General features: G+C 41.2%; 1 protein-coding gene across 1 annotated transcript in view; it reads left to right on the forward strand.

Annotated features, from left to right (window-relative positions):
- The window catches only part of LOC133456412 (agrin-like), a 230,796-nt gene that overhangs the window by 139,707 nt on the left and 64,722 nt on the right, over window positions 1–26,367 (forward strand). Inside the window, exon 3 of the mRNA XM_061734887.1 lies at window positions 6,939–6,977. Within this exon, the coding sequence (XP_061590871.1) occupies window positions 6,939–6,977 (39 nt within the window). The remainder of the gene's footprint in view (window positions 1–6,938; window positions 6,978–26,367) is intronic.

Below are 26,367 nucleotides of genomic sequence, written 5' to 3' on the forward strand. Positions count from 1 at the left end.
GTGTTAAAGGTGAAATTGTTTCCACTCTTCGCACTAGTCTATTAATTATGCAAGACTTTTATCTCATAATCACTTGCAGATTATAGTGGGTAACTAAATTCTGTTCCTGGAAAACCCATGATGATATTTTAAATGCTGCCCTGATGGGAGTTGAAGTGCTTTTCAAGCAACATATCGACTGGAAATGCCCCAGAATCCTCTTCGGCTCCTGTTGGCATCTCATTTTCCTGGGATTGCTCTTCTGTCTCTTGTCAAGCCGGTGACTTTTCCTCAGTCCTGTCACGAGATAATGGACTTCTAATCATTTGTCAGTGTCTGTCTATTTATGTGGCGCCTGTTTCTCCGTTCCTTTTCCATTTTCTAACTTCTGGTCGCGGGTTACTTGTGAGAAAATAGGTCAGTCATAACCTCATTGTATCAGCGAGTCAATTTGAGCCGGGTGATTATTGTTAGGTGTCTTACAGACTCGGTTAAAGCCGGCCAATCTTTGCCTAGTGAAAAGAAATGCACGCTGGAGAAAATTGATGAGCTTAAGTGGGCTCTATTATGCCGCCACGAGCCCTCGCTACGTGGCCACGAGGACGGCTTGATGAGAGAGTGTGTGTGTGTGTGACTGATGCCGTCTCAGATTCACAATTTCTGTGGACGCTAGGGATGGGCAGTATGGACTAAAGAATTTATCACGATAATTTCTGGCATTTATCCCGATAACGATAAAAATGACGATAAAAAAAATACCAATTCAACTCCACCTTTTTAACTATAAATCTATCTCGCTCTCAGATCCACCATGTTTGTTACACAAAAACCTCATCAACGGGAATTTATCCTTTTTTCTTTCTTTCTTTCTTTCTTTCTTTCTTTCTTTCTTTCTTTCTTTCTTTCTTTCTTTCTTTCTTTCTTTCTTTCTTTCTTTCTTTCTTTCTTTCTTTCTTTCTTTCTTTCTTTCTTTCTTCCTTCCTTCCTTCCTTCCTTCCTTCCTTCCTTCCTTCCTTCCTTCCTTCCTTCCTTCCTTCCTTCCTTCCTTCCTTCCTTCCTTCCTTCCTTCCTTCCTTCCTTCCTTCCTTCCTTCCTTCCTTTTTCCCTTCCTTCCTCCTTTCCTTGTTTTCTCCCTTCCTTCTCCCCTTTCCTTCCTTCCTTCCTTCCTTCCTTCCTTCCTTCCTTCCTTCCTTCCTTCCTTCCTTCCTCCCTTCCTTCCTTCCTTCCTTTCTTCCTTCCCTCTTTTCTCCCTTCCTTCCTCCTTTCCTTGTTTTCTCCCTTCCTTCTCCCCTTTCCTTCCTTCCTTCTCCCCTTTCCTTCCTTCCTTCCTTCCTTCCTTCCTTCCTTCCTTCCTTCCTTCCTTCCTTCCTTCCTTCCTTCCTTCCTTCCTTCCTTTCTTCCTTCCCTCTTTTCTCCCTTCCTTCCTCCTTTCCTTGTTTTCTCCCTTCCTTCTCCCCCTTCCTTCCTTCCTTCCTTCCTTCCTTCCTTCCTTCCTTCCTTCCTTCCTTCCTTCCTTCCTTCCTTCCTTCCTTCCTTCCTTCCTTCCTTCCTTCCTTCCTTCCTCTTTTCTCCCTTCCTTCCTTCCATAAATCAGTTTTACACAAAAACGTCATCAAGGGGAATTTATCATTTTTAGAGATACAAATTCTTATCGTGAGGAATTCTTTTGACGGTATATCGTGAACGGTAAAATATCACCCATTCCTAGTGGACGCCATATGGAATGAGGCATGTCCATACATACGAGCACAGTTGTACCCCCTCCCCCCCTCACTTCATCATTCAGCACGACTATACATCAGCCCCGGCAGAGGGGAAGGTGACACACATACAAAGACGTAGGCGCACACACTTCTTTCCGCACGTGGGTAAATGTCACCGCCAGACACTTATCGATTCTCTGAAGATATACGGTGAACGATGGCCGTGTTGTGACATTCACTCAGGCGCGGGGAACTCACGCAGGCTCCGCCAGGTGCAGGAGGAGATGGAAGGGGCTGATATGTTTATGGAAAGACCTTATCTTGTCCTTTCGTTATGGAAATGCAGAGAAATCGTTTAGCTTCGCCCCGGCGCCGCGGCTCAGTCCTCCCCATTCACCTTTCAGGACTACACAGTCTCTGTGGGTGTGTGTTTGTTTGCGCACGTTAAGACTTGCTTACAAAAGCGGGAAAAGAAGGGCAGCTTGTCGAGGCTCCCTCGCGCTTCCTCATACCATTTTCCTTCCTCCTCATTTTGTATGTATACTTGAAATCCCCCCTCAGAAGGAAATCAGTTACCGTCATGACTGACTGGGAAATGGCTCCTGCAGACAACTCATTATTCACCCCTGGCATCAACTTCGCTTCTTCCCATTTCTCCCCCCACCTTTTTCTCTCTCTCTCTCTCACACACACAGTCTTTCCCTTTCTCGCCTGAAGCCCCCCGATTGTTGACAAGCAATTTTAAGTGAGCCTAAATTTAAAACTCAGCTGTGTCTGCGGATGCCGACGGCTGCTGCAGGAGTCCTGAGAAGGGGCTCCTGTTGACGGAGGCGCCGTGGAAATGAGGAAACGGGATAATTGATGTGATGTGTTTTATCTTCCTCATTATCCCTCGCGGTGTCGAGACGCACCGGGGAGATGCACCGGGTGGCAGCTTTTCCTGACGCGTGTTGGTGTGTTTGTTCAGCGCAGGCAGCTCTGACAAATCACCCGGGCTTTGCTCGGTGAGTCACGCGGCAGAGTGGACCGCCAGGCTGCAGATGGTGGTTCAGTTGGGTCGTGATTGGTTCTCAAGTGTCCCGGTATGCTTTGACCGGTGTGCTGTATCACGACACCCTCGAGAGGAGCATTATGTCCATGAAAGGACATGCTTTTCTTGAAAATCCCTTGCAAAGGATGACAGTACATAGACCAGGGGTCGGCAACCCAAAATGTTGAAAGAGCCATATTGGACCAAAAACACAAAAACAAATATGTCTGGAGCCGCAAAAAATGAAATGTCTTGTATAAGATTGCCTTGGAATGAAGACAAATGGTGAAAGGAGAAATGTAGAAAAAAAGTCAAAATGTGGAGAAAAAAGTCAAAATTTAGAGAAAAAAGTCAAAATGTTGAGATTAATGTTGAAGTACAATCTCGAGAAAAAAGTTCAAATGTTGAGAAAAAAGTCAAAATGTCGAGATTAAAAAGGAAAGGAAAAAGGAAGAAAAAAAGTGGAAAAAAGGAAAGAAAAAAGAAAAAAAACAAAGAAAAGAAAGAAAAAAAAGGAAAAAAAGAGAAAAGAGAGAAAATAAAGACAAATAAAGAGAAAAAAAGGAAGAAAAAAAGAAGAAAGAAGGAAAAAAAGAAGAAAAAAGCAAAAAAAACAAGAAAAGAAAGAAAAAAAGGAAAAAAAGAGAAAGAAGAGAAAAAAAGGAAGAAAAAAAGAAGCAAAAAAGAAGAAAGGGGGAAAAAGGAAAAAAAGAGAAAAGAGAGAAAATAAAGACAAATAAAGAGAAAAAAAGGAAGAAAAAAAGAAGAAAAAAGGGAAAAAAAACAAGAAAGAAAAAAAGAGAAAAAAAGGAAGAAAAAAAAGAAGCAAAAAAGAAGAAAGGGGGAAAAAAAGGAAAAAAAGGTTAAACATTTTTGAAAAAGCTCCAGGAGCCACTAGGGCGGCGCTAAAGAGCCGCATGCAGCTCTAGAGCCGCGGGTTGCCGACCCCTGACATAGACATTTCCCTGCTGGGCGGGATATAAGATGGTATTGGTGCCACAAATCTGCGCTGCCGCTACGCACAATTATGCCATTGATGTTCTTTGTTCTCGGTTGAAATCATTCGTTTTCTGATCCGTTATTCCATTCAAACGGTATTAATGCGTTGCAGTTTGAATAGGCCATTGTTTACTGAACAAACGTGTTGTGGTTACAGCCTCTCAGGTGGGAACGTTGGCTGCTTAAAGGGGAAATATTTGGGGGGTGGAGGGGGGCTCTGACTGGCTGTTTCTCAAGTTCTTGTCCGCACTTGTGTTCTTGTGGACTTCTGCAAAGTCATCAGTCACCAGTAAAGAGTTGTTCCAGTTTAAACTCTGTATCTGGCCAAGTGTAATCAACCTTCCCAGATGTGTTTGGTGCCCCACCCATTTTATTGTGGATCTATCCAATGGACCGTTGAGAGGGTAACACATCCCAGAATGTGTTTGGCTTGAATAAGTCCTAGTAAAAGTGCAAATGAAAGCTCACAATGATGGGAAACCTTCTCTTAGCCATGGGGGCTCAGTGGCTAGGTTTGGTTGGGGAGGTTCTGTGTCGTTGGGCTGGAACACTGAACCCCACGTTGCTCCTAATTTCAAACATGTGGCCGATTTATCCAAATAGATACCTTCCAAACAATGTATTGTTTTTAGAGATGTGTGGATCTGCTATTGGCACAGCCCCCCCAAAAAAACGTGAACGGTTCATTGTTGAGTTGACATTGCCCCGAGGAGTGAGAATTGGCGTTGAGGTTAGGCAAGGCAAGTTTATTTGAATAGCACAATTCAACACAAGGTCATTCAAAGTGCTTTATATCAACATTAAAAGCAGCAAGACACAATAAGACAGTAAATAACACATAACATGATAAGAAAAGAAGTCAAATAAAAGCACAAGTTGTTAAAAAGTAAGGCCAGTAGAGTACAGCAGGTAAGTATTTAGTTTAAGAGTACACTTCAGTAAACAGTAATGTTTTTAATAGGGCTGGGCAATTTTGGACAAAAATAAAATCCCAATTTTTTTTCTCTGAAAACCCGATTTTCGATTTCGATTTCGATTTTTTTTGGTAAAACTACAAAAGACAATCGAATAAATTGTTTCAAATATTATTATTTTTTTTAACTTTATTAAAATGACAATTACAAATCAAATTGTTTCAAATATTTTATCTTTATTTTTAAAGTAAAATAGCAAACAAATTTCCCTATTGGGAATGAAGTGCAATTGAAAGATACTGTAAATCCTCCTTGAGTTTAGTAAAGTGACAACATTTACAATTTTCTTGACCAAACTAATATGACTAGACGAGCTCTGTCTGTAATGCAGCCAGCTGCAAAAAAGGAAAATCGATTTTCCGATTTTCCTTTTTTTTTAACATCGTCTTGATTAATAAATCCGATTTAGATTTAAAATCGATTAATCGCACAGCCCTACCGGTGAGGAGCAGAATAACTGAACGCTGCCTCACCTTGCTTGGTTCTGGTTCTTGGGAACCACAACAAACCAGATCCAGATGAACCTCAGGGGTCTGGGAGCTTCATAGGAACTAACAGATCCAGCATGGATTTTGGTCCAAGACCATTCAGGTCTTTGTAGACCAGCAGTGAGATTTTAAACTCTATCCTTTGACTCACTGGAAGCCAGTGTAGTGATTTCATGACCGGTGTAATGTGGTCCAGTTTCCTCAGGTTAGTGTGTGACTGCTTGTCCAGACGTGGTCTTGTGATGGACTGGTCACCTGTCCAGGGTGTACACCTGCTTTTTGCTTGAGCAGAGCTGGGATAAGTTCCAGCAGGTCCCCGTGACCCATAGTAAACTAATATGTACAGAAGTGCAAACTTGGTGTACTCTGTACTGATAAAAATGGGCTTTTACTCTCCCTGAGAGCTATTACTTGGTTGTTTGAAGTAGCCACCAGCTCAAAACTCCTTTATAACACAACCCTCTCACTATTTTTGTTAATAGTTGTCTGAACATTTTTCATTTAGTGGTCCATTTCAGTCTGCGGGGGTACAATAAAAGCAGGGATCCAGATGGGAACAGAATTATCCGGCCTCTCCATCATTATTTCCACTCAGCTTGTCATCACACTGCATTTGTTGTCCCTCTGAACCTCTAAAGGTTTAAAACATCGTGGCGAACAGCCTTCAAACCAGCCGCTGTGAACCAAGCAGCGAATATGTGTTTGCAAAGCGCGTTTTTGTACTATATCTCTGCAGTATTTCAAACTGAGGCCACAGGCTATTGTGTCAACTTTTGAAATGTAGCTCGTAATATGCTTAATTTATTACTGGAAATGACACATTTCTGGTCATTCAGATTTCTCCTGAGTCTGAGCAATTTAAAGTAATATCCTAAGGCTCTGGGAAATGGCCTTCTCTGTATTTTATTCGTCTTTTTTTTTTTTGCTGCCCAAACAATTGATCTTATAATTGAAAAATAATCATTTATATTTAACGGTAATAAAAGTGACTGTTGGAGGTAGCTGTTTTTTTTTTTTTTTTTTCAGTTTCTGCCTCCTTTTGTTATGGAAATTAGTTTTATGTCCCCATTAAGTAGAGATTAAAAAAGGAACAACATTTTTCATACATGAGGGGTCTTCTGACGAAGCCGCAAGGGTGGAAAAGGACTCGGTTTACATTTTGACCTGAGCGTTACTTAGTCATTTGACACTACTGGTCTTATTTTATGGTTCCCATGAACCGAGAAGCCTTATGTCACCGTCGGCTGGGTGTTGAGAGCAGAGCGTGATGTCGTTTGATGTCTCAAGGGCAAATATTCTGGTTTATTCTGGTGATGGCGGCAGGTGGGGGACTGGCCGTGTCGTCTCTGATGTACTTTGTACCGTCGCTGTTGTCGTGAAATTTGCGATTTTATCTTTTTTTCAACTCAAAACAAAATCACATCCCTGTGTTCTCAATTCTCATGTGCTCCAGTCACATCAAATGTCGTGTTGAATGGTTTGAAATGATAAGAAATAGAAAACACTGAATGTCAACACAGTGATGATACCGATACCGCTGAAAGGCACTCCTGTCCGATTAGCTCAGCTTGATCCCTGTAGGGCCGTGTCACTGCGTTAAAATGTGTTAGATAATAAAAAAAATAAATAGAAAAAAGTCCCTGTATCTTTTTTTTTATTCGCAGCATCTCTATTACTTGGCTGTTACCTGTGGGAAGTTTCTGACTTTTCAGAATTTCCCTAAAACTAACCTACTTTTCTCTCTGTCTCCCTTTATCTCTTTCAGACAAGCCCCCTCACTTCACTCCGGCGCAGCCCCCCGATGGTAAGTCCTCCGTGGGTTCCCTTTGCTCACCTTCGCTGACCGCTGTGTTATTGGGATTCGCTGGCGAATAATGACCACGGACAGCGGAGGCCTGCCTTTGAAGCGGGGGGCCGTCTGTGCGCTTTGCCAGATTTGGCGGCTCTGCTTTTTGTCTCTGCGCTGTTGGTATGGCGGGCACGTGGCCAAGTCTGCTCACAGCTTTGATGTACGAAGAATCTTTTGATGACTTGATTTGATCTGCACTGCACAGCTAGTTGGGCTGGTGTTCAATATCTGTTGCCACAGCGGCATTCACATCCTTCTGATGGGGTTTAATTGGATATTACTCCTCCCTGTTCAATGAGTTAATTCAGTATTACTTCAGGGTGTTGCCTCATTTCCACTTGGTGCTTTTCAGAGCACCTTTTACCTCTCACGCGATGAAAAATGTCAACTTGTGTGGTGCCGAGAACATATACGCTGGGCTATGATCCAGTGGTCATAAGTCATTAGAGAGCTTTGATAAACAAACCTCAGTTGGTTGACTATGTAGTGAATTGCAGGCTACAAATAGGCTGGATGCTACAAATTTAAGCTGTTATAAGAAAATAATTATCTGCTATAAAGATCAACGAGTTAGCGCTATTAATGTGAGGGTCATAAGCATTAGCAACCCGTTCACAAAGAACTGCAGTTCCTACTCACATTGACCAGGGGATGTTTTCTGTATTTTCATAGAGCTGAAGGAGCTCGTAGAACATGTGTGTGGTGCTAGCATCCCGTGCTAGCTAGCATAATGCAAGTAACTAGCAGTCTTTTGAAGAACAAGTCTTCAGTTTTTTTGCCTAAGTCACAAAATTGCACTACGTACGAGTGCGGGTTGCTAGAAAAACAGTTTCTACGGCAGTAATGAGTCAGCATTAATTAGGTTAAGCCTTGCTAGCATTAGCATTGAGATGCAAACCTGTTCGTAAAGAATTGTACCTCCTGACATTGAACACCTAGGGACATGTTCTTCATATCATACAGAGTGACAAGTGGAAGTGTAAACAACGGGGTTGGGAGGGCCATCATAGAGGAAATATTAGCTGTGCTAGCACCCAGTGCTATCAGGGACAATAGAAATAACCAGCAGGGGTTTAAAAAAACAAACTTTCAGTTTTTTGACTCCATGGTTAAACTGTAGGCAACAAGTGTGGTAGTTTCTCTCCTATGGCAATACTGTGTCTGCATTACCAAAGTTAGCATTGCTAGCATTAGCATTTAGACAGTCCATTTTTTAAAATGTGTTCTTGCCTGCGTTGAGCGCCATGTTGAGACATGTTAGCTGTTTCATACAGTGACATATGGTAGGTAAACAAGGCACACTGTTGTAAGACTATTGTCTCTCCTATGGCAGTAATGCGTTAGCGTTAGCAACATTAGCATCGACCCAACTTGGTCATAAAGAATTGTACTTCTTTCCGCTGAACACAATGTTGAGATATGTTCTGTATTTTATGGATTTACAGAAGTACAAACGAGGCAGTGTGGTGGACATCGGAGCGAATTTAAACTGCTAGCTATCACAATGTAAATAAAGTAGCAACTTCTTTCAGTTACTACCCGCCAAATTACATAGACAACAAGTATAGGTTTAATAAAGTTAATTTTGTCCATGGCTTTTTAATTTAATTTGCTAATTAATTTTGTCCGACAAGTATTTTTTAAATACCTGACATGTTACGGCGATTCCTTTCGCCTTCACCAGAGTCACAAGATGGTTTGTGTGACCCGTCATTTATTAGCTGATAGAAAGGAAAGGAATCACCAAAACATGTCAGGTATTTAAAAAACTCAAAGATTTCTTGTTCGACAAAAAGAATGAGCAAATTAAACAAGTATAGGGTTTATCAGATTCATTTCTCTCATTTGGCAGCAAGCTGGTGTTAACGATTTAATATTAGCATCGAGCTAACCTATTCAAACTGTAGTTCCTTGGGCTGAAGCATGTTCCATCATTTATACGGGTGGAAATGAGGCGTTATGAGTCCGTATCTTCTCGCCACATCACACACAAATCTTTGCTATGAATGCTGCAGAGTTTCACTTGTGTGAGGAACTTTCCAAAACTTTAGAACTTACGATACTTTAATTGGGAAAAAAACAGTCGGTTTTCAAGCTGCTTTAAATAATAAACATCTTTCAGAAGTCACAGTGCAGCATTGTTAGATAAACTACTTTATTTTGCTACCCCGTCATTTAGCCGGGATACTCTCCGACTAGTTCTGAGGGTCCTGCATCTGTGCAGGTTACAAAGTCGGGGGTGCAGAGGGAGGAAGCACACGGAGAAAACATTTTTCTAATGATCATGGGCCCGACTGATGCCGGGGACAAAAGAGCACAGCGTGGTGCTGGCCGAATCTGTTTCCGATAATTGCTCAGTCGCTCACTCCATCGGCTAGCTTGTTATAAAAACAAAAAAAAAATAAGTTTGTGAGAGAAGTCATTGTTAAAAATCTATCAGATTAGATATTGTTGATGATGAATCATGGACAATAGCCGTGTTTACCGTCAATGTGAAATGGCTGTGGCTTTGAGATCTAAACAAGAAACTTGCTTGATTGGAGCTTTTCTTAATTCAACGACTGAAGAGTATTTAAGATGTCTGAGTTTTCCCCATTTCGTGCCATTTGCACACAACCGGAGCAATTACAGTCAGCAGAGTGCGCAGCATCTATTTGTGTTTTGCCTTATTGACAGACACAATTGTCTTGATAAATTATTATGTCTTACAGAGCGGCCGCTACGTGTGAGTTTTCGCAGCAAATATTGCCATAAAATTTAGCTCTCCAATGAAAGGTAAAAACACTATTCTGTCAGCCAAGCAGTCTATTTATGTCTTTCATTGAATTTCCCTCACAAAAGAAATAAGGCCCTCCTTATCGATTTAGCCACTCATTTCCCATGTATTAAAGTTTTTGCTGGCTGAAGGGCACAGTTTGTTTCTGCACTAGTCAACCGTTTAAAAGCTGCTGCTAGCCCTTAATTACATTTTCAATAGTTCTTTGGGCTTTCCATGAAGCAGCCTATGCTGTTTTAATATGCCAAGCAAAACAAAAAAGCAAAGTCTCCAATCAGCGGGGTAAGCCTGCCCCGTGGGACCCAGTTTCTCTGGGTCATTTAATGCTGAAGAGATTAGTGAGACAATTAGAGTTGGCCCAAATACGGCACTAGGCCACTTTTTTGGAGACGTATGGTTTTAGTTGTGTTGTGGGGGTGATTTAGAAGATACTTCAGACGAGCAGAGGGATATTACAGCTCTGCCATTATTCAAATCTGCTCCACATAGCACAGGGAATGTGCTACTGAACTTGTCTTCAGAGCCAAGGACGTGGCGCTCCCCAGTACTTAATTACAGGAAATCACAGACAAGATACTAAGGAGTCTGCATTTTTAAACAGCCTAGTTTGTCTCTGAAACGCTGTTGATGAAACATCCTTATTAGCGCGAGGAGATTCTTGCAGAAATAAAGTATTTTTGTACTGAAAATTACAGTGAGAGGACTTGGGGACTTGCTGGGGGTGGCAGGGGGGGCAGGTTTGGCTCGACAAGCAAAACTACTCTGTGACATGTACCGTGCGTAGGGTTGCCACCCGTCCCGTAAAATACGGAATTGTCCTTTATTTGAGAAAAAAATGTTGCGTCCCGTATTTAACTAATATGGGACGCGATTTGTCCCGTATTTTCATTAATTTTGACACCATATTCTAGTTGAATTATTGAAATAAATTAACTTTTACACCATATTCTGGTTGAATTATTGAAATAAATTAACTTTTACACCATATTCTAGTTGAATTATTGAAATAAATTTACTTTTACACCATATTCTAGTTGAATTATTGAAATAAGTTAACTTTTACACCATATTCTAGTTGAATTATTGAAATAAATTAACTTTTACACCATATTCTAGTTGAATTATTGAAATAAATTAACTTTTACACCATATTCTAGTTGAATTATTGAAATAAATTAACTTTTACACCATATTCTAGTTGAATTATTGAAATAAGTTAACTTTTACACCATATTCTAGTTGAATTATTGAAATAAATTAACTTTTACACCATATTCTAGTTGAATTATTGAAATAAATTAACTTTTACACCATATTCTAGTTGAATTATTGAAATAAATGTTGTTTTTCATATAAAATAAACACATTTTTATTCAGTTTAGAAGTTTTAGGGCTTTTTTTTTGGCTCCTGCGCTGCTGAAATCATTGCGTCCCTTATTTCTATTTCTGAAAGGTGGCAACCCTAACCATGCGCACCACCCACAAATAGCTCATAAATCCCAATGAATGGTCCGTAATCACCAGTCAAAAAAAGTGAAAAAAGTCACAAAGCGGCCTTTAATTAGGCACGTTTTAAAGGCTCAAAGGAGCAGTTGATTGGCTGAAATCATCGTCATTATTTGCCTGTCGTCTCCAGATAACCAGACAGTTGTTCCATGTTTGGCCAACACGAGGAAGCTCACAGAATTTGCAGCTTGAGGGATTAGTATTGGACTTTGGAAATAGGGTTGGCTGAGAGAAATGCCTGAATGAGGCTTTAACCTCAAGCTGTTAAAAGTCCAGATCTCGAGAAAAATGCCGAAAAAAATGCTTATCCGCCGACGAAGGGGCACAGGAATGAGGCAATGATGGTCAGCAGTTAATGTTTGGGCCGAGATAGGTTATTGATTTACATCAAACACAGTTGTAATTGAACAGAACACATTCAGTCCTTGAACTCTCGTCTCGTAGCCTTCAAAACACGGAAAATGGTCCCCCGGAGGCATGTCCTTTACTCCATCCCAATCGCAGCCATAGGTGACTAAACAAAGACCAATCAGGATTCAATATAGGTCTGACACTCAGAGGGAAAAGAGGTGTAATGAAAAAGCAGGACGTCAGACAGTTCAGAAGTCTCCGGTGACTCCGGCCGTCTCAAGCGCCGCGTTCTCGCCAAGAGCCTGTTCGCTGTGAACCTTTCAATTTGCCGTTTGTCAGTGACAGGTCTCTCCAGAGGATATTCTTCACTGACAGGGAAAATAAACTCAAACGCCACTGAAACGTGATTTGATTTGAGTTGACGGCTGTAAAAACGGGCCCGTGACCTAGGGATGGGCGGTATGGACTAAAAAATGTATCACGATAATTTCTGGCATTTATCCCGATAACGATAAAAATGACGATAAAAAAAATATCAATTCAACTCCACCTTTTTAATTATAAATCTATCTCGCTCTCAGATCCGCCATGTTTGTTACACAAAAATGTCATCAACGGGAATTTATCCTTTTTTCTTTCTTTCTTTCTTTCTTTCTTTCTTTCTTTCTTTCTTTCTTTCTTTCTTTCTTTCTTTCTTTCTTTCTTTCTTTCTTTCTTTCTTTCTTTCTTTCTTTCTTTCTTTCTTTCTTTCTTTCTTTCTTTCTTTCTTTCTTTCTTTCTTTCTTTCTTTCTTTCTTTCTTTCTTTCTTTCTTTCTTTCTTTCTTTCTTTCTTTCTTTCTTTCTTTCTTTCTTTCTTTCTTTCTTCCTTCCTTCCTTCCTTCCTTCCTTCCTTCCTTCCTTCCTTCCTTCCTTCCTTCCTTCCTTCCTTCCTTCCTTCCTTCCTTCCTTCCTTCCTTCCTTCCTTCCTTCCTTCCTTCCTTCCTTCCTTCCTTCCTTCTTTCCTTCCACCTGCTCTCTCCTTCCTTCATTCCTTGTCTTCTCCCCTCCTTCTCCCCTTTCTTTCCTTCCTTCCTTCCTTCCTTCCTTCCTTCCTTCCTTCACGTACGTTGTGAGTGGATTTAACACAGAACCATAAATCAGTTTTACACAAAAACATCAACGGGAATTTATCGTTTTTACCGCGAGATGACAAATTCTTACCGTGAGGAATTCTTTGGACGGTTTATCGTGAACGGTAAAATATCGCCCATTCCTACCGTGACCATTACCTGCGGCTGACATCTCGCATTGGTAGTATTCAGAAAGTGAGAGCTGCGTACTCATTACCCCTCTTAGATTGGGAGAAAAAACATACACACACAAAAGCCGCTCTAATTTATTCTGCCGAAGCCTTTCCTTGTGTTCTTGACAGTAAGCCCGGCTCAGAGAGAGGCAGAATTAATTATGACTCCTCGGCCTATCTTAATTAAATCTTTTCACATCATAGATTTAATACAACAGAGCCAAAATATCTGCTTCATCTTTCTTCCGGGGAGGGCGTTACTGGCTGAGAACGTCTCACATCAAGATATCAAAAAAGTACACTGTAAGGTTGCTTCTTGAGGATTAGGATTTCAGTGTTTTGCCGTGTCCGGTTCTTAACATAAAGGAGCTTGTTGGCTCATTTCTGTCGGAGGCTGGTGGGGCGAGTGGGCGGCCTCGACTTTATCAACGGAAAGTTTGTTGCCCTTTCAAAGCACACTGAGCTGAACTCCTCACCTTGGCCTGTTTTGTTTCACGTCCTTGGACTCACAGCACATGCTTTTCTGAAAGTTGCAGCCCCAGTGGTCGGTCCAGGTCATTACTAAACAGATAAACATGTAGAGGTTGAAGAAAAGTGCCATCAACTTTTTTTAAAATTTTATTTAACCAGGCAAGTCAATTGAGAATAGGCCTGTGTTGAAAAAATCGATTTCCCAATTCTAAATCGATTCTCATATTAATTCCTAAAAATCAATTAATATGTCTAACGATCAATATTTTTATTTATTTTTTTATTTTCTTTTATCTATTTATGTATTATTTTTTTTACAACTTTTGGTAATTTTTTTGTTTATCCCCAAATATTTTGTTGGACACGAGAATAAATGGTGCCAAGTTTTTGTCTTTAAATATGTTTAAAGGTATGAAAACATTAAAGTGTTAGGTTATACTTGCATAAATTGTCTATATTTCATTACTTTATATACTGTCTTGGGGTTACATTTGCAAAAAATGCTAAAAACCAAATGCTCAAAAATTAAAAACCAAAATATAGACCAAAAATGGAACAAATAAAAACGGAATGTGGGAAAAAATAAAACCGATTTAATCCGTTTCTGTTTCCTCCCTGGATCTGTTTGGTAATTCTGACCCACAATGTTTCTGAAAGCAGTTATATCAGCATTCTGGGAGCTGATTGGTCCTTACAGCATCATTAGCTGCAATACTTGCTGTTGAATCTCAATATGATACTAGTAGTAATATTTTGCATAACTAAAGTCATATAATTCATGCAACAGCTCAAAAAAACAGTATTAATAACACTAACCCCAAATCAATATCGGAATCGAATCGGATCGAATCAAATCTTGTTAATCGATTCTGAATCTTAAGAATCGGAATCGAATCGATTCTTGACATTTGAATCGATCCCCAGCCCTAATTGAGAACAGTTTTTCATTTACAATGACGATCTGGGCAAGAGTCAGCACAAAGAGTCCAACACATACAATCACAGTGAAACAAATAATCAAACACCATATATAAAAAACACACAACACATTAAAAAAATATGAGTAAAAAGTGGTAGAACTGATCCGGAAGAGTTACAAACATGTGCAATGATCACAGATGAATGTTGGGAGTGTATTTTTGAAGGAGGAGAATGGGATGAATGTGTGAAGTTTAAGTGTTTGTTGCAGATGAACTCCCACAACTAAATATTTGTCATTGCCGACAAAGACTGTTAATGAAGGATGGGGTTAATCTGACGAGAACCAGACGACATACATTTTTTGTAGCAGTTAGTCAATACTCAAAAGGTATGAAATAATACACAATTACAAAAATTCATGATTAGAAAACCCCACAAAAGCACAGAAATACAGAATATGGAGTCTCACTGTGACAGGATGTCTTCTACTTCCTGCTCTACTTCTCAAAACATTGCAGTTGCATAAATAAGATTGAAAAAATTCAAGAGTAAAATGGAGAAAGAGCTGCAAAGAGGTGGCTTGTGTCTCGCTACACGACAACATTGAGGTTTATCAACTGTCTCGCTAGGTGGTAAAGTAGACATTTAACACGGTGAATCACAACTTCCTCCGTTCTTGTTATGCGATAATGATAATTTGGCCTCAAACGGGAGAAAAACTAGATTGGTGGAGGTTCTCCTGTTCATGCAAACTGTGATAATAATAATAATTATTGGCTGGTGAATAGACGTGAACACTATTATACTTCGGTAAAGTCGGTAAGTGCTGCCAATGCTGGGATTGGAAGAAGGAGACTGAAATAAACGCAAGGACTCAGTAAAGGCTTTGGCACAACTTGACTGTATACCTGCGAGCGGCAATAACTGACGAGTCTCAGGGGTCCTCAGGTGGGAACCTCCTCTCGCCAGTGTACCTGAGTTATTGCTTAGTTATTGCTTCACTTCTATTATTCATCACTTCTCTATTTCACTTTCGAGGAGTGTGGGTTTTTGTCTTCCTCTAGAAGGGATCGTCTTTCCAAACTTAACATCATGCACCATTAAGAAGGATTTTAAACCAAAAACCAGGGTTGTTTTTGGACTTTGAGTTGGACTTGTGTGCATGGAGGCTTATTTTTGCAGAAGCTGCATTGAACTTGCCTTTCTGCTGGTCGTTTGAAATAATGTACTTGTACGAACCATCTGCCATCGGATTCACTTTTCAGACCCAGAGGCTGCATCCACTCTTTATATACAGTATTTTCTACTCAAATTCTTATTAACTCGCCTCTTCTTATACAGTATTGATCTCCCAAAGCAGCTTCAAAGCAGCTTTCCAAAGGGAGAAAACCAGCATCATCCAGAGTTGAGAGAACTAAGTCGGCCAGAGCTGCAAAGTGCTGCACTATTTACTTTTAACCCCCTTGACAGGTTGTCTATGATGCAGCGTTTCTTTTGAAACGTCCAGCAGCTGAGGGGGAAACCTGGCTGATCATGATGCAGTTGTTTCAGGGACCTTGGACCGTAATCGTCAGTATTTTGTTTGATGTGGGCATAAAGGACACTGCCTTATCTGTGGCTGTGATGTAGACGCCGTCGGAGGCCGAGTCCTCGTTAGTCATGTCGCGTTTAGTGGCACGTACTTTGTAAGTTTGCCAACAGCAATCAGTATTAACTGTTCTCTTCTTTTCTTTAAGGTAGTGCATGTGCGTGCCTACGTCGTTGTAAGGATTTAATGCTTCTCCATTGTTTTGTCAGTCTGTAATTACACCATCAAAGACCAATAGCTAACAATGGTGAGGTTTTACTTTTGTTCATTGAGGTCGTTTACGGCGCTGGAGCAAGTAAAGCATATATTAAATGTTGCGCAACAGTAATTTTTACTGACATTTCAGCAATCCGTCCTTCTACCCAGCTTGGAAATGAAAAAGGGGAAGAAGAACCATGCTACCAAGCGTTAGTCTGCATTGATGCTGCATTCCCCCACTATGGCATAAATTCGTTGTCAGTTCAGCGTTTGAAGCAGAAGCCAAGCTTCATTCTTCCCCTCCTCAATACAAACAACCCGTTTGGCTGCTCTTTTTTTTTTCAATTCAAGTTTGATGTCAAGACTGAAGTAGATCAGTGGTTCTCAACCTTTTTGGGGTCCTGGACCCCCTGCAAATTTGTGTTCAACTCTTAGGATCCCCCCCAACATGATATTTTCTTCTTTGTAAAGTCTCTTTTTGCCATCTGTTTTCTTTTTCTTTCCCGATGGCTCAGAGTCTGCTACAATCGGAACAAGCTGTCTTTTTTTTAATATGAAGAGTCATCATCTCCTTTTTTTCTTCTTCTTGGTTGTGTTACTGTGCTTATTGTGTTCTTATTTGTTTTTCTTATTTTGACATTATTGCAATTTCTAGCGCTAACTTGAACTTTGCAAGTTGCAATGAGCGGCTTCCTGCAATTATTTCACAATAAATTCATTTTTTGAGAACTGAATGGCATGTGCCCACTGAAACACTGGGGGGAGGGGGGTCATAATTTGAAAAAGATGCAGATCGTGTTATGTTTGTATTAACAGTGTCATGCAGTAACTTCAACAATGCAAACGGCTGCAAGATTTCTTATTAAAATACAACGAATTACACTTGTAAAGAGTAAAAGAAGCTCATGTTACCATCTGTAGTTTAGGTAGATAAAGGTCTCGGTCACATTTGAGTCAAATAATAAACTATTTCTATAAATGTCGGAGGATCTTTTTAAAAGATATATATTTTATTATCACGGACCCCTTGCAATTACACCAGGGACCAGAATCTCTGAAGTAGATGACATACAACTAGTCAGAGAAACGATATAGGCAGAGAAACAACTAGACAAGTGCCCTAAAAAGGCTTCTAGTATCATGATGAACGACTGTTGCTGGTTTTCCAATAAAAATGTGTTGATTCGAAGTGTTTTCAGTAATTCTGGAGCCTTTTTGAGTTCGAGGCTTTTGGACAATCCAGTGTGAATCATCACATGAAATCCCGCCGCCCCGGTGTAATTGGTCTGGTACGATCCGTAGAGGTGCCAGACTAATTTTCGCCAGGTTATTGGGCGTGGTAGGCTGATCTCTTCGAGTTGAATATCCCGATAAATTCATCCGGTATGGCTGAACTGAGATGAGATGAAATAGATAAAAACAAAAAAAATAATGTTTTGTAAAGTGTCTGGAATGAAAACCACTGCAGTGACATCAGCAGGATAAACAGAACCTCGCTGTCTATATATGGAGCCATTCACACTAATTAATGGTCTCTAGTTACTTTTTGAACCCTTTATCGCTCAGGATGGCGGTGCAGATGTTGAGAGCCCAACACCTCTCTGCTCTCTGTCATATATTGAAAGCAATTAGCATCGAGAACTGCATAGTGTCACTTTAAATGAGCTGCCTATGTATCCGGCATGTCGAAGGTGCAGCTATGCTGCAGGAGCGAGCGGCTGATTATAACAACAGCGAGTTACTTTGACTTAAAGCTGTGATGGGCAGGCGCTAATTTATTTGTTTGGTGGCGTTGGCAGAAAATAAGCTCACTGGGAGCCGTAACCAGTGCAAAGAAAGTCATTGTCAGGTTGTTAATTAGGGGAAAAATAAGTGACGTGCCGTGTCAACATGCTTCTGAAAGATGTCAATGCCAGAGCTCAGGAGTGGCTGAGTCCCACAGTTTGTGTTTTCCTTAATAAGTAGGGCAAGTAAAAAAAAAAGAAGAAAAAAGTAAAGTGTGTTGCTCGGCACCGGCGGTGTCTGCCCTGTTCGTTGTGTCTTGGAGTTCGCTGTCGCCTTGAGAGTCAGGCATCTGCAGTTCAGTGCTCTCTTGCTCGTCTTCTGTCAAGGCTCACACTCACAAGCCCTCACTCCCCCCTGAACATTTCACCCTTTGCCTCTTGTTTTGCTTCACTCAGCCAGAAACACTGTGTACAGATTGCAGTTGAACCTCAGGATGTGTGTATAAGCCTGAAAACACATCCACTTCCAGTAGACACACACACACATTATAAAAACCGTAACATGCTATTTTACAGTTAGTATCAACGTTTGTTTGAGGATGTGTGTACTGTATGTGCTGCTGTGTGTGTGTGTGTGTGTGTGTTCTTTCCTTTGTGTTGACTTTAAACTAAGAGGACAGCGTATCAGGGTTCCTCAGAGAGTTATGGAGAAGAATGGAAGGAAAGTATTCAGTCTTAACATCCCGACCTCAACCGACCCTCATTCACAACCCAAGATACGAATTAAAAGAAACAAACAAACCCCCCGATGTTCTCACCCATAGGTTTTTTTCTGATGGAATATCTCCATCAGAAATATCTACTGAAATGAATTGAGCCAGAGCTGAAACGAGGTCCAGCAGAGACCTGCTGGGACCTCAGGCTGCCAATCGCTGACCTAGGATGGTTGCAGTTGGCTGCTAGCCCAGGTCCACAAGTGATGGGTCTTTCTTTCTGGCAGACCTTGTTTCAGACGTCATTGACTCGTGGTGTTCAGCTCTGACGGACCTTGTTTCAGACGTCATTGACTCGTGTTCAGCTCTGACAGACCTTGTTTCAGACGTCATTGACTCATGGTGTTCAGCTCTGACAGACCTTGTTTCAGACGTCATTGACTCATGGTGTTCAGCTCTGACGGACCTTGTTTCAGACGTCATTGACTCGTGTTCAGCTCTGACAGACCTTGTTTCAGACGTCATTGACTCTTGGTGTTCAGCTTTAATAGACCTTGTTTCAGACGTCATTGACTCTTGGTTTTCAGCTCTAATTGACCTTGTTTCAGACGTCATTGACTCGTGGTGTTCAGCTCTGACGGACCTTGTTTCAGACGTCATTGACTTGTGGTGTTCAGCTCTGGCAGACCTTGTTTCAGACGTCATTGACTCGTGTTCAGCTCTGACGGACCTTGTTTCAGACGTAATTGACTCGTGGTGTTCAGCTCTGACGGACCTTGTTTCAGATGTCATTGACTCGTGGTGTTCAGCTCTGGCAGACCTTGTTTCAGATGTCATTGACTCGTGGTGTTCAGCTCTGATGGACCTTGTTTCAGACGTCATTGACTCTTGGTTTTCAGCTCTAACTGACCTTGTTTCAGACGTCATTGACTCGTGGTGTTCAGCTCTGACGGACCTTGTTTCAGACGTAATTGACTCGTGGTGTTCAGCTCTGACGGACCTTGTTTCAGATGTCATTGACTCGTGGTGTTCAGCTCTGGCAGACCTTGTTTCAGATGTCATGGACTCTTGGTTTTCAGCTCTAACTGACCTTGTTTCAGACGTCATTGACTCGTGGTGTTCAGCTCTGACGGACCTTGTTTCAGACGTCATTGACTTGTGGTGTTCAGCTCTGGCAGACCTTGTTTCAGACGTCATTGACTCGTGTTCAGCTCTGACGGACCTTGTTTCAGACGTAATTGACCCGTGGTGTTCAGCTCTGACGGACCTTGTTTCAGATGTCATTGACTCGTGGTGTTCAGCTCTGGCAGACCTTGTTTCAGATGTCAATGACTCGTGTTCAGCTCTGACAGACCTTGTTTCAGATGTCATTGACTCGTGGTGTTCAGCTCTGATGGACCTTGTTTCAGATGTCATTGACTTGTGGTGCTCAGCTCTAATAGACCTTGTTACAGACGTCATTGACTCGTGGTGTTCAGCTCTGACTGACCTTGTTTCAGACGTCATTGACTCGTGGTGTTCAGCTCTCACAGACCTTGTTTCAGACGTCATTGACTCGTGGTGTTCAGCTCTCACAGACCTTGTTTCAGATGCCAATGACTCGTGTTCAGCTCTGACGGACCTTGTTTCAGACATCAATGACTCGTGTTCAGCTCTGACAGACCTTGTTTCAGACGTCATTGACTCATTGTGTTCAGCTCTGACAGACCTTGTTTCAGACGTCATTGCAGTTAGTGAACTCGGGAGGGTCCTGAAATGATTTGGGGTGACGGTCTCTCGACAGGAGGACCCACCTTGGAAGAGGTAGAAGTTGGTGAACTAGATGGAGTCGGCATCTTCTGGTTAACCCTGGTTGGGAGCCTTCAAAGATAGCTAAACCCTTCCAGACCAACCCAGAACGAGTCGGACTGGCCTCCTTTTACAGTTAACGGCACAACAATCCATATTATTTTTAAACTAAAAAACGATTATGCTCTGTTATGTATAGAAATGGGTTAAATGTAGATAAATAATTTTCCCATAGTGGGAGTTATTATTGTTATCATTATTATTATTGTTGTTATTATTCATAGCTTAGAAGTAAAGTTCACCGAGGGATCGAAACAGCTAAAGGGACATCATGAACAGTCGCTCAAAAGACCACGCCCCCCTAGTTATTATCCGTTACTTGATTCATCATAATTTCATCTGACGAGGTACATTAAAATTTTAGCCGCCTTGCGGCTGACATTGATGTGAAATCCTAGCGAAAAGCCAATGCCTTTATAACCGGTTGTCATGGCAACCGCACATGGTTCTACTTGTGCACTGATTCATGAAATCTTGATAAAAATTCCACGCTTTACTCTGTCTGTCTGTCTGTGTGTGTGTGTGTGTCTGTGTGTGTATGTGTGTGTGTCTGCTACCCAGTAGACGTGCGACCGGTGGGAAATGTTTTGCCTACACTTGTGCTGTCGTCATCCCTTTAGTTTGACTTCTGGACCTGAAAAACTTGTGTCAACCAGAATCTAAGTGTGTGTGTGTGCGTGTGCATGTTGGCGTCGGTGTGAATGTGCGTTTCACTTGACTGGACACAACTGCAACTCGCTGACACACGGCCCGGCTGAATGTCACTGACACCATTTACACACTGCAATTCTTATTTTACTTTTCTTATTTCTTTCACATCACATCACACACACGCGCGCAAACGCACACGCCCCGCAGAAAGTCGTGCTTGGTTTTGTGTGTTTCTGTGGAGCGTGCTGATTGTGCCCTCTCACTGAGCTTTAATAAGATTTATGATGGCAGCGAGCGAGACAAAGAGCAAAAGATATTGAGACAAAGAGGGAAATAAAGAGAAAAAGACTCTAAGCCACTATTTTTTGAATGTTTCTCTTCTGTCTTTATTGTTCCGTCCAAGTATTCAAGAAATACAGTTAATATTTATCGTCATTTGAGGACAAAGAACATAATTGTTCCGTCCTAACACTTAACAAACTGGGACATAATAAAAACCTGGTCTTTTCATTAATTAAATGGATTAAATACGACCTCAAAGGAACAAGATGTGACATCTTACTCAGGATATTTATCTCATTTTACACAAACAAAGCCAAACTTCAGCACCTTGAGGTGTTAATTTTCCATCTCACGGCATCAGTCTGTCGTGTTGCTGTGTAGGACATTTTGTTTCCAACGTGGGTTTGATTCATCGAGGTTCTGGTTCTGTGTACCGTTGGACCTTTGCAACACCTCGGTCGGCCGTTTTCTGGTTTTCTTCAGATCATTTTTCTGCAACCTTAAAGCTTGATTTTCTGTGTTCTTGCGGTGACGCTCCACAGTGGGCGTTAGGGCTGGGTATGATGACCTCAAACCAAATTGGGCAGTTTTACCCCGATAACGATACATTTACCATAACCCTTAGCCGGCACCTAAAAATGTGTATTTTCTGATTGGCTGATTGGTCGGTAACTCCAGACAGCTGCTCTGAGTTGAGAGCTCAGCGCACGGTAGTGTGCCGTGACTCGTTTGTAAGATGGGCTGTTTAGTTGGAGTTACTGTGCGGTAAAGTTAATTTCTCAGCATAGGAAATGCCATGTGTGGCGTGAGAGTGTGTCAACTTGTTAAAATGCATGCCCTGTTTTGTCAGCCGCTTCTTCCTTTGAAACGTCAGCCATTTTCTTGGGTTTCCCTTCTCGTTCAGACTGGATGGGTGGAGTCATGTGATTACAGATACGCCCCTTTAAAGGGGAATGAAACTAGCCAATCAGCACCCAGTCAAAACAGACAAAAAGACGTTTATTTTCTTTTTTTTATCAAAACACCGAATTTACCGACATGGTAAAATTGACGTGGGTCATCGCAGTGAATGTCGGTAACGGTAAATTTTCGGTTTATTGCCCAGGCCTAGTGTGCGTGTCCTTTGCTCTAGTTCAGGGGTCTTCAACCCGCGGCTCTAGAGCCGCATGCGGCTCTTTAGCGCCGCCCTAGTGGCTCCTGGAGCTTTTTCAAAAATGTTTGACTTTTTTTTCTTCTTTTTTTTTCCTCTTTTTTTCTTCTTTTCTCTTTTTTTTCTTCTTTTCTCTTCTTTCTTTTTTTAATCTCGACATTTTGACTTTTTTCTCGACATATCGACTTTTTTCTTGAAATTTTGACTTTTTTCTCGACATTTCACCTTTTTCTCAACATTTCCACTTTTTTCTCGAAATTGTACTTCAACATTAATCTCGAAATTTTGACTTTTTTCTCGAAATTTTGACTTTTTTCTCGAAATTTTGACTTTTTTCTTGACATTTCAACTTTTTTCTCAACATTTCAACTTTTTTCTCAACATTTCGACTTTTTTCTCGATATTTCGCCTTTCGCCATTCGCCTTCATTCTAAGGCTTATACAAGACTTTTCCATTTTTGCGGCTCCAGACATATTTGTTTTTTGTGTTTTTGGTCCAATACGGCTCTCCAACATTTTGGGTTGCGGACCCCTGCTTTAGTTTAACCAAACTAGCTGCAATTTGATTGGCTGACAGTAAAGTAGATCTTCTCTCAACTTATAAGCAGGCGTTTGGGCATGTTTGCAAGTTCCTCATCTCTGGTGTTGCTTTCTAAATGCCAAACCAGCTAGATGGCGGTTCAGTCCCTTTTTTTTTTAACTTCACTCATGTAGTTCAGACATAAAAATGGAGAAAATGGGGCGTATCTTTAGTAAGGTGCAGCTGATACTACCAAGAAGACCGATCATGTTTCCTGCAGTCCACCTTTCTGAGGAGGTGGGCACCGCGCTACAGCAGAGGTCACGGCGCAGGGTCTCCCGCTCAGACATACTTGGGTGTTTCATCTACTTGACTCAGCGTCTCGAGGCTGGCCAGATAAATAAACCCTTGAAATTACTTCCCTTTTTAACGTCACAATATATCAGAGCTGGATGATACTTTACAGCGTGGTGCGAAACCACACTGAGCCACGATGTTAACGCTCACCTCCAAACGCCATTAGCACGCATCCCTGCAGGATTTATCACTTTTGCTTGTAAGCTGTAGGAATGCTGATTTGAGGTTGCTGAATTTGCGTTCCTCTGCTCAGGACTTTGCCTTCGCGAGCTCATAAAGTAGACGGAGTTATACCCATCACGGAGGAGACGAGAATTGGAAAATAAGCTGCATCGTCTCCTCTAATAACTTCGGAATAATCTGCATTTTATTCAGGAATCAGTGACAAAAATTAGGGGCTTAATACATCTGGAGGAGGAGGATTGTATAGAAAGTAGAGAAATGCATTAAAAATACTCTTGACATCTTAATTACATTATAATTATATTTCATTGCATGTTATTTGCACTTTAAAAAAACATTGAGACAAAATCTGCAGAAATCTTTTTATTTGTCATCCGACAGTAGATAATCTTTTCTGCCAAGATAATGACTTCCCCTCCTTAAGCTTCTTCGATTCTACATCTTTTCCTTATTTTGCTTTCATGCCGTCCATTTAGCTCTGCGTTACTTTGCATTATTTTCATATATTTTTTTCCACCGCAGACTGCCGAGAACAAAGAGAGAGCATGTTTAGTATTCTGTCAACTTTGCACAACAGCCTCCGCGCTCATTTCAATAATGACAGACTGAAAGACAAAGCAAGAAATAAAAGCAACTCTACGGGGTAATTTAACCAATTTATCTGTTGTATTTAATTTTTGAGTGAAAGTTGTTGTGTGTGTTTTCTACCGATTGTTTCCAGGGAATGTGTGTTAGTTTGTGTGTGCCGTTGTAATTTGGTTACCTGAACAAGTTTGAAGGCTTTAAACTGTTGAGTTTCAGCGAGCTGGAGCGTCTTAGCTCAGTTACAAGACGTTAGCCGTTTTAGCTCAGGTTAGCTCACGCTAACTAGCGTTAACCGTATGGTCATTCTGATCAAATCTGCCCGTCGACAATTCTACATCCATCCACATGTTGGATGTCGGTACCGAAGCCCTGCTGAGGTGACTGTGGGACGCGTTTTTTTGGCTCACAAAAGCACGCAGATTCACCAAGCCTAGCGGCTACGACGTCAGAGCAGTCCTGAATCAGTCGCAGCAGTATTTAACAGTCCAATTGACCATATCATCTTTAAAATTAAAATAAGTGTGGTCAATTATGACTTAATTCTTAGCTCAGAGGTCAAGTTCACACAAAGTGCCACATAGCTAAAGCGACGCCGTAGACTAGGGGTCTTCAAGGTCTGGTTTTATATGTTTTATATGTTTTAACTCCCGATCCCGATCACTTGAGTTTGAGTATCTGCCGATCCCGATTTTTCCCGATCCGATCACTTCTTTTGGCTCCCGATACATTTCCGATACTTTTTCCCGATCAGATACATTTTGGCAGTGAATTAAAATAAAAAAAGAGGAACTAAATTATCCCAAGTTTCTTTTATTGTCCATTGGAGAAGAACATGGACATATATTTCAACAAAGCTTATCAGCACTGGTGCCACAAAATGTAAAAACAAAAATAAATACATTTAACTTCAAAAGAGGTAGTTGAATGACATCCAGTCAAACTTACAAACACAAGAAAATTGAAATACCTTTTGGCTTAACCTTTAGTGCAACATTCTGAATGAATGAAATGAATAGCAGCAGCTTAATGCAACATGAACATGTATAACATTTCACAATTCAAACATGTAAACCATGTTAGTTTCGCTTACTTCGTCACGCGGCCGGAAATGATGTTAAATGCAACGATATATAAAACGATTTAATATATATTAAAAACATTAATAACTAGGTATGTCCCAATACTTTTTTGGCCGATACCGATGTTTTGAAAATGCCGTGATCGGGCCAAATCGATCGGGCGGCCGATCGATCGGGACAATACTACCTGATTCAAATTAATGGTCGTCATCAGCATATCATCAAAGTCAGTTAATGACACAGCCACTTGTATGACGGTGAAGAAGCAGGGAAACATCTCAAACCTGCAGGACACCGGGCCTCCAGGACCGGATTTGAGGACCCCTGTCGTAGACCTGAGACTCTTCAAGTCCAGTTCTCGAGGTTCGCTACGCCGCGTGTTTCAGATGCTTCTGTAACACGCCGGATACCAAATGAACAGCTCGTTAGCCGACTCGTGTCGGCCTCAGCGACAAGTCGATGCCGATCGATTGGTTTGAATGAGCCGCACGAGAGCTGAGAAGCATCTAAAACGTGCACTGATTATCGAACGCTTGTGGCTTCACTTAGTTTTACCTGATGGGACGCATCAAAATTCACCCGGTGTGGTTGTGATGGATGTGAAATCCAGCAACAGACACCAGAACCGCTTTTCTTTCTTTCTTTTCTTTTTTTTGTACCAGGTTGTAAATATGTTTATTTCTGCTGTGAAGTTGGACGTTTGAAACTCTGTTAAGGTTCACAACTTGTAGCCAGTTGGAGGTCGTATCACGAGATTATTTTCACATTTTATTATAAACTATAACATTCCTGTCATACTATCGTTTGGGTTGTTTTGTGACGGGAAAAAAAAATTAGTATCCAGATACCAAAACTGAAAATCTGGAGGAAAAAAAAAGGGTATATCATAATAATAATAAGCTACTGCTAGTCTGTGCTCTGCACTCGTTTAGTTGAGCTTGTTTTTCCGCCGTAGTTTCATGCCCCTGCGAACGTTCTGTAACCCCGTAATTAGAGGAGCACAAACACCGTTTGTGCTTCTAACGCATCAAACGTGAACCGCCGGGACCGAAGGACACTTTGGTCTGTTTGCTTTTATATCGGAAATGTTTGCTCCAGCCTTTTTTAAATTTCTTTTTAGTTTGTTTAACTGTGACGCACATGTTTTCCTTCTTTTTCA

Source organism: Cololabis saira, chromosome 12 (assembly GCF_033807715.1).
Source record: "Cololabis saira isolate AMF1-May2022 chromosome 12, fColSai1.1, whole genome shotgun sequence".
Classification (NCBI taxonomy): Eukaryota; Metazoa; Chordata; class Actinopteri; order Beloniformes; family Belonidae; genus Cololabis; species Cololabis saira.